Source organism: Triplophysa rosa, linkage group LG11, assembly GCF_024868665.1.
Source record: "Triplophysa rosa linkage group LG11, Trosa_1v2, whole genome shotgun sequence".
Lineage (NCBI taxonomy): Eukaryota > Metazoa > Chordata > Actinopteri > Cypriniformes > Nemacheilidae > Triplophysa > Triplophysa rosa.
In genome coordinates this window covers 2,178,709-2,188,085 of record NC_079900.1, presented here as the reverse complement: position 1 = coordinate 2,188,085, position 9,377 = coordinate 2,178,709, and the positions used below count along the sequence as shown (strand labels likewise).

General features: G+C 40.3%; 1 protein-coding gene across 2 annotated transcripts in view; it reads left to right on the top strand.

Annotated features, from left to right (window-relative positions):
• Nucleotides 1-2,370: 2,370 nt before the first annotated feature.
• The window catches only part of LOC130562187 (protein shisa-6), a 62,731-nt gene continuing 55,724 nt past the window's right edge, over nucleotides 2,371-9,377 (top strand). For both annotated transcript variants that reach the window (XM_057347063.1, XM_057347062.1), the window contains exons 1-2: nucleotides 2,371-2,496; nucleotides 3,014-3,816. In XM_057347063.1, the coding sequence (XP_057203046.1) occupies nucleotides 3,272-3,816 (545 nt within the window). In that variant the 5' untranslated portion in view covers nucleotides 2,371-2,496; nucleotides 3,014-3,271. The remainder of the gene's footprint in view (nucleotides 2,497-3,013; nucleotides 3,817-9,377) is intronic.

Sequence of the window (9,377 nt, the reverse complement as noted above, 5' to 3'; positions counted from 1 at the left end):
AAATTTAGAACATATTCCGTTATACAATGCTGGAACATCAATTCTTTTGGTTGGTGGTGTAATTTGTCTTATGTTTGACAGCATAAAATCTATGAAAAATGTCTTTATTTCGTAAAATGCCATATAAATCTGTGGCCCCCCGGATCCATCTTGGGGCCCCCAGTTTGAGAACCACTGCTCTACACACACCTCTAACCATCACTTATTTACGCTTGATTGTGTTTTTCTGGCTAAAACAAATTGAAGGAAAACATTACAACTTGGAACAGTGAGTGTCTGAAGACCGTTTGTCAAGGTTATGGATTATAATCTGGTAAATAATGTGCAGTTTCTTACACAGATCAATCAATTTGCTTCTTAAGTCAATATATCATCATGTGTTGCCTGCGTTTGTGTTTTTATGGGCCGGCATTTTATGAATCACCAAGGAGCACGATTTTGTCCAAAAATCTCCTTTACTGTTTGACTTGGATATCCATTAAAGAACCCAGCAAATATTGTTCTTCAATAAGTCAGGAACACTTTTCAGTGTCATTTTTACGGTTTGGCCTTTACTTGTTTGTTTGTTTTAGGTCACAGCAGGACACGCAGCATTGTAAATGATGAAGTGAAGAAAGACGAACGGCTGAAAGGAATGATGGAGGCCGGATAAGATGTCGAGCGCAGCACGTGCACGAAGTTGATCAAACTTTTACATTAGTAAGCAAATGTTTCTCCGTTTATTAATGAAAGCACGAGCACAGTTCCCCATGTTGAGATGAAGGTTTCAGTCCAGCGGTGGTCTCGTGGTGGAACAGCTTGTGTGGGTGCGCTCGGCTGAATATTCCTCTGTGATTAATTATGTCTTTTCAGAGAGCTGGAATTTCTGCCTCATAATTCGCGAGCCGGTGTCAGCTCTGACGACACCTGTCAGCTCTTTCTGCTGAGGTCGCACTTCAGTTCAAACCTAAAGGCCCATCCGTCCTGAACGCGTGCGCTCGGCTCGCACATCTGTGATTGACAGGGCGACAGCCCTCATTTGCAAACCAGCGGACCAGAGACGGACTGAAACTCATCCTTTATAACAGTGTGCAAATCACACAAGCACTTTTTCACTTTCAGATTTTGGAAAGTTGCTTTGTCATGATCCCGCCTTCCTAGCAGCTGTAGCTCTTGTACCCCTGGTCTGTCTTTAAGTTAAGTTTTATTTTGTTAAAGTTTATTGTTCTTGTTTTCCCCCTCGAGGGATTTTGAGTTATGTTTTTTCAAATTAAACGTTTTTTGTTGTTGTTGTTGAGAGCTGTCTGCACTTGGGTTCTGTTTCCTGTCAGTTTCATGATCTTAAATAATTATTTTTCTCTACAATTTTGTTCCTTAAATTATCTTTTAGTTTTCTTTTTTGGAGTTTAGCATTTATTTAAGGATTGAATATTGTGAAAAAGATGAAAGGTTTCAGACAAAAATGGTCACTGCTTCTACTCTAATGTGATTTAGTGTGAATTGGAAAAGTTGATGTTACCTTTACATTTTTAAGAAATCTTTGTGTGGAATAAATTTAACTGGCATTTTAAACTGTTTCAACTAAAATTTTGAAAAATCTTGAACTTCAAAGTTTTCAGTAATGATGAGTCTGGGTTTTATAATCTCTTCCTACACTTTGGCCGGTGGCCTGTCTTAAATCTGGCTTTTTATCATTTTATTGTCAGTAGAGTTTTAAATCTTCACTGAACCCAATGATCTGTACAGAATGTTCAACATCCCAATTGTCAGATTTCATAATGCACCAAACTGGTGACAACACCAGGTGGGACACACTCATAAACTTTCCTAACAACCAGATTTTAGTGGATTAGTTATTTGTTGGTCATCTGGGTCATTGGTTATTTTGGAATAATTAACTTTAGTCTCTCCATATTGAACGCATTACAGAGCTGCAGTGTGGATTTTAGAAACAGACATGTTTGTCCCAATTCGCAAGATTACATTCACACTGCATGAATTTGCCCTCATACTACCCCAAGTGTTGTCTCATTCCAGCATCTGATTACAATATGCGTACAAAGTGTTTTACAGTTTGTGTATGTTAGAGGACAGTTCTGGTTTTGAGATTAGTAGCTCTTGCCATAGGTCCTTTCATAGTGTGTGTGTGTGTGTGTGTGCGTGTGTGTGTGTGTGTGTGTGTGTGTGTGTGTGTGTGTGTGGTTGTTCATGACACTAATGCAGTTGTTGAGAATCTTGTAGGTTGTTAAGTGAAGCCTGCAGGTATGAGCAGGCGTGCGTTTACCCCAGACCGGTTTGTAATTACCTGACTTACCAGTGATGTGTTGAAGTAAAACGACCCACTGAGAGAGAGAGAGAGAGAGAGAGAGGGAGAGAGGGAGAGAGGGAGAGAGGGAGAGAGGGAGAGAGGGAGAGAGAGGCGGGTCAGAACGGAGCAGTGCATCCCTCTCTCGTTCTCTCGCTCTTGTTCTTCGGAGGCACAGTGACTGACATACCGGAGTCGAGCGCGCTGGACTCGTAAGTGCTGTTAATTTCTACATGGTTAAGTCCATTTTTTTTTACTTCTTTATGTATGAATGTGCATTGTGAGAGGAAACATGGTAGATTTTATTTTTATGTGTGATGAAACTACATTTAATACGATCCACTACTTGGAAAAATCAAAATGCGCAAAATGTTTTTATTGAGACATGCAATGAATAACAAAGTAGTATTCGTTGTTATTGGTGTTTTTGTGTATATAGCTGACAAATAATATAGATTGACAGAACTTTTCAACGTAAACGTTTTGGGAAATGATGTGAATGTTTATGTGAATGTACATGCTAAAGTGATGCTGCATATCTTCCCAAGAGTGTCAGTAACAAACGTGTTTATAAATTACAACTGTTCTATGTAGTATAATTAGAAAATAGCACTTTAAATAGCTTGATACTGTATGATTAAAATGGGTTTTCTGAACCGCGCTGTCCGTGGTGCTGAAATGTCTCTCCATACGCAATTATTTTATATCTCTTCACTTTCCTTCTTTCAGACTTCACACATCCGCGTGTGAGAAGTGTTAGCTGAACTCATTCACGCAGTGAACGCAATCACTCGTGAAAAGTCACTTCATCCACTCGTGGAAGCGCGACGCGTAAAATGGGCATGGCGTTTTTGCCCGCGCTTGTGTCTTCATGAGTGAGACCCTCAGAGCGCACGACTGTGGAAATGAGGCTCCGCGGAGATGGACGCGTAAAGGCGTCGGTCTGAAGTGATCATAAAAGCAGAAAAGAAACACTCATCAGAAGCCATGGGGATCCGACATCTCTTGCTTCTTTTGGTCTATCTGGACCCTCTGTGCGTCCTGAGCGCGTCCACGGCCAAAAGGAGCAAACCCGCTCCAAAGAGACCTCCAAAAGTGAAGGAGGTCAACAGCACGGCGGCTCCGACGGTGGTAGCTCGACGCATCACGCAAGTCCAAGCGCCCATCGTCGGGGATCACGACACCTGCCTCGGCTACTACGACGTGAGCGGTCAGTACGACAAAGAGTTCGCCTGCAACAACACCGACCACCGGTTCTGCTGCGGGAGTTGTTTCCTGCGCTTCTGCTGTCCCATCAAAGCCAAGAGACTGGATCAGAGAGTCTGTACCAACTACAACACGCCCGACTGGATCAAAACCCAACCGCCCTCGCCGGCACCCACCGGGGACACGTACGACCCCGCGCTTGACAAGACTAACACCACCGTGTACATCACCTGCGGGGTCATCACCTTCATCATCATGCTGGGGATTTCTGCAAAAGTGGCTTATGATAAAGCCACCAGACCGCCTCAAGAGATGAATGTTCATAGGTAAGCCCAACAGGAGAAACACATTCTTTAAAAGCTATGAGGGGCGGGATTGCTATATTTGGTGTGTTTGTTTTACGCGTAAAGGGGTGTTTTACGCGGGTCTATGTTGCTGCAACCTAATGTACCAATCTTGCAAACTCGAATTATATTTATGACCCCATTTGATGGGACAGACAGGGTTTTAGGCTGTATATTACGTGCAGATGTGGATGCTCTGTTGCGCCCTAATTGTGTTTTAGTGGTTAACTAAGATTGTGGGTTGAGAGCCCTAGAGCTGATTTACTGTTTAAACTACAATACTCAAAAAAGCTTTACACCAACAGGAAAAATATGAAATTATACACTGTATAAAGAAAAATGTTAAAATGCAGGTATGTTTGAAAATATGGACGTTTTCTAGGTAATTTAACCCAACGGTTTGGCTTGCCCATATTTTAGCCAACCATGGGTTAAAACAAGCATTTTTAGAATGATTTTTCATCAACTGAAGAATGCTGTTTCTTTTTCGTTTGGTATGAATCCTGAAAGGGACATTTTCTTTGCAGTTTTGTGAGATTTACCCAATGAATGGGACTATAAAACTCTTTGGATTAGCGCCTTAGCTAAATTACTAATTAGTTCAACTCCCAATTGTCTCTTCTTTCATAATTTGGCAATTACGAGGCTTCAGCTGTTAAATACTGTTAAAAAGGTTCATTTGATTCAATTAAATTGAGGATCCTTGATGGAGTTTAAATAGACCCAAAACTCACGCGCATGGAATCCGCGCATAATGATAACCACGCGCGGAAAGCTGCTCCGCGAGGGCGCATTTAAACTCCACGAGCGAGCAGAACAGTATCCGCAAGCAGAAAATAATCCTCGCGCGGGCGCATTTCTGCTCCGCGAGCAAAAACTCAGTCCGCGAGCAGAGGCTTTGACGAGCGCGCGTGCGCGCGATTCTCTCTATGCTCTCGCAACTGCTCAACACTTGCTCGCTCGTTGAGTTGACTTCTGAGACTTTGGAGGCGGGACAATGCATGTTAAAAGTTACCAATCAAATGAGCGGAGACATCTCCGCTCATTTGATTGGTAACTTTTAACATGCACTCACCTACATGCAGTCACCTACAGATTACATGTCTGAGTACAGAGTACAAGTCACATTTTGATTTCTTACATCTGTCAACAAAAATTATGCTATATAATATAGCAGTTAAACTTACATGTCATGTATGACCTATTTAAAACATACTATAATAATATAATTAAATGTCTCCTGTAGTCATTAAATTTGAGTTATCTAATATCTGTTTACTGACATAGCCCGTTTTAATATTTTCAAAACAAATAAAGAAAAACAAATAAATTATTTAAATTAAATTTTAGAGAGTACATCATATTGTAATTTATAATAACTTGTGCTTTGAGTTATACTGTTGTAGCCATTTATTAATTCTCATTTTATAACAATTTCATGAAAATTATTAATACAAAAGCAATTATGAATACATATACCAAACTATTTATTTCTAACTTCCTGTCAAGATGCCACATATGTAGATCCAAAGCCAAGGGCATACATAACACTGTAACCCAAGTTTAAAAACGGAAAAAAGTATCGTGTTATGCCAAATTAAGACGTCTGTACAACGGGTAAGATACATGTCGGAGACTGTAGGTGAGTGCATGTTAAAAGTGACCAATCAAAGGATCGGAGAAGTCTGCCATTGTCCCGCCTCCAAAGTCTCAGAAGTCAACTCAACGAGCGAGCAAGTGTTGAGCAGTTGCGAGAGCATAGAGAGAATCGCGCGCGCGCTCGTCAAAGCCTCTGCTCGCGCCCGCGCGAGGATTCTTTTCCGCTTGTTCTGTTCGCTTGCGGAGTTTAAAAGCGCCCTCGCGGAGCAGCTTTCCGCGCTTGGTTATCACTACATGCGTTTGCATCGCGCGTGCGCGCGCGGATTCCATGCGCGTGAGTATTGGGTCTATTTAAACTCCATAATATCCTTCTTTAAAAAATGGAGACTAGAATGAGTAGTGTTGTAACACTTAGTGTTAATGGCATAAAAACCTCAATTAAAACGGTATACAGTCGTGTAAATCAGAGCTTGATGTAAACTGGCCTCTTGATCACAAACGAAGCTCTGATTTCTGGGCTGAGATGGATTATTAATAGTAAATTGCGTACTGTATTACATCTAGGACTCATCTGTGTCTAGGAGGGATTGAGTCTGGTTTTCATTAGTGTGGTGCTCAGATAGAGGTCAGGTGAAACCTGTCACATCAGAGAAGTCTTACTGGGTCTTACTGGTGCGGTTTGTCAATAAGACTTGCAGTGCGCTGGTTTGTCAGTGTCAGAGGAAAGAGAGTCTTGGTTTTGGAGGTCAACCGTGTTGATTTCACATGATAAATAGCCACATGAGTTCTTCTCGTGTTAACAGTGACATCATTCTGACATCATAGCTCTTTCAGCCAGTCCGGGGAAGCTGATCCTGTGAAGGGTTATAAAGATCCAAAATACAGCAGAATGTTTAAGGAAACACGTTTGTATTTATTAAAGATCTCCAAATCAATACTGCACATTTCTCAGAAGGTTGTGGGTCTTGTGTTCATGCTCACATCTGTCATCTCCGTCATAACTCGGACCACTTTTGACAAGCCGTCCTGCAGCTCAGAGAAGCCAGCTGAGTTTGATTCTGGGTACAGAATGTTCCAGAGCATGTGTTTCAACATTTCCATGAAGCCCTTGAAAGGATCATTTAGATCTGCAAAAAACCACAGTTAAATATATTTTGAGTGTGTTACCCATGAGCTGAGATGTGTGTTTCGGAAAGACTCACTGTGTGTGTGTTTAAAGAGCATTGCCATGAGATATTTGCATCATTTTTGATTTTCTGGTTTGGGAAGAAATAAAGTAAAATGAGATTTTAACCAATGAGAGACCAGATCTAGCTCTTCTCTGATTCATTATGAATTGATTTCTGAGACTACAGAGCAGTTTTTCACGCAAGTGCAGTTGTTTAGTTGTGGTTTGACCTCATATCTGAATGTAGTTCATCTTCATCCGAGGTTCAGCCAGAGATTAATGATGAAGACCAACTAAAACATGTTATATTCATTCTCTCATCTTGGGTGATAGATTAACTTGATTATTCTAACTCATAATGTATTGAGGCAGGCAGTCGTCGTGTAAATTAACTTTGGCACATCTGTACTATTATCTAGGTTTTTGTGCGAATGTTTAAGGACTTCCTTGAGATAATATCACATTTTACACCAAAATCAAAATATTCTAAAGTAATTGCGCATAAAGAAAAGTTATTTTTACAATGAAGGTTTCATACTTACCAACATTTTTAATGACAATTGCAAATATTATTGAACTAACAACAAAAAAACACTGCTTATTCTCTTTACAGTAATGCAAAAATGCATGTCGAATTTAAGATGTCATTTAAAACTCAAATGTGTATATTTATTTTGAAGCAAAAATGTTCAGTATTCATCATCAACATATTTGTATCTTAAACATAAAACTTACTATTTTTACTACTGAATTACAGTGAAAAGTTTATATAGATGTACAGTATGTCTTACTTTTTACTACAATTATGTGTTATAATGGAAAATATAAATCTAAGTCTTAGATCTTCATCAAATTGACTTTGTTTTCTTTATGCATAATACATTTTTTATTTCTGTTGCTTTTAGTGTGAAATATTAAAATTCTTTGAGATTCGCTCACTTAAACTCTTCATTTCTTGACTTTTTCGACAGTTTGTCCTAAACACTCAAAACTTAATTAACAGATTCGGGTGATCGATCGCAAAGCCTGTCTTCTTTCTCTATTACAGTGCTGGACGTATCGCAACGTAATTTGATTATCATTCTCTGGTGCTGATGACATAATCAGACACATGTGTTTATGAGCAGCGGTGATCTTGTCTGATCAGACCGTCAGAGACTCGCCATCTCTCTGTTACCCAGAATCCCCTGCTGTGTCTCAGTGTGTTGTCTGCCTTTGTTTAAATATTGATGGTGGAGAAGCATCCGACTGTATGAGAAGACATCCAAACAATGCTCTGAAGCCGGCAGTCAGTAAATATGAGCTATATGACAAATAATGATTCATAATGAGCATTAAAAGTGAAATTAGGACAGTTTTGATCTCTCCATGATGAGGTGAAATCAGGACTTTTTTAGGAGTTTTCATTTTTATGTGAACTGTTGCCATTATGGCAAATGCAAAAGTGCCGAAGGGCCAGACCGAATCCTCTTCATCCGCTTGAGCAGTTGAGAACTTTTAAACCTCAGCATAAAGTTTCTTGAGCTCCATTCAGAGCCTGGGGCGTTTTAAACCCTCCACATCACTGTCACAGCTCAACTAGCGAGCAAAACACACACGCAAGAGGACAGGACGCTCATTGTGTCCGGTGAAAGGCATTCTGGGAGTTTTTCTTCTAGCCAATCAGAAGTCCTGGAGACTCTACGACAGTGAGGCAGTTGACAGCTCAAACTTTTACCCTGACAGGCGTGCATGAGTGCTTTTAGCAGAACACGAGATGAAAGACAAAACCGAAAGGCAGCGCTGCATTTCTCACGGGAGCAGCTGAGGTGAGTCGGAGGTTAAGAGAGGTTTCCGCTGTTTTCCGCAAATGCAGATTGGCTGGTGACCTTCAGTGTGTGTGTCGGAGAGAGAGAGAGAGTGCTCTGAAAACCTCCACGGGCGATCTGAGCGCTCCTTATTGATCAGACTCCTTTGTAACACGGTCCGATGCAATCTGAGCATGCTCTGACGTAAGAGAAGACTCGGACAGATTTCAGTGCTCGGATACAAATGAGTCTTCTAAGAGATTTGATGGAGTTCTCAGTTGGGTTTACTTGATCAGCTTGGTCTCAGATGTTTCTCCTAAAATTGCATATGAACAATAAAAGCCAACAAACGAGAGGGTAGCTGTTAAAATGAAGAGCAAGGAGGTGTAAAATGAAAGTCGATTGTAGAGGTTATAATAGCGGATACTCTGGATTTGAGAAAATTTGATGAGAAATGTTTGAGTTCATATCGAGATCTTCAATAATGTTGATTTTTGATCGCAGACTTGGCAAATCTGAGCTCAGTTTGACACATTGTTGACATCTCTTCTGAAACTCTATTGACGGAGACATCTTTTATAAATCTGAGATTAAAGCAAAAGTCTAGATTTACTCTCTATTGTGTCTCATTGATGTCTATGAGAAATAATGGTTATGTTATGCATTGAATGCACCTCGAATCGGTCATTTTAAGCTCTGTTGAGGTGAAGGTTTATTTAAAGTGCTTCAGTGGTGATGGGTTGTTAAAGCAGCCATGTGTTACACAATCCCGTTAGGTAATAAAATAAAGTAAATTGGCCTTGATTTGTTTAGAAACGATGTGTCCCTGGAGGCGTCAGGGTGTTTGGTGAGGATGTAAATACCTCACACTGTTGTTGTGTGATGTGTCTTTAGAGTAAACACGCTGGCACTTAGACCTGAATTAATATGATCCTGCATATATTACATTTCTTCAACATGTGTTCTCAACACTTATATGAAATATTTCC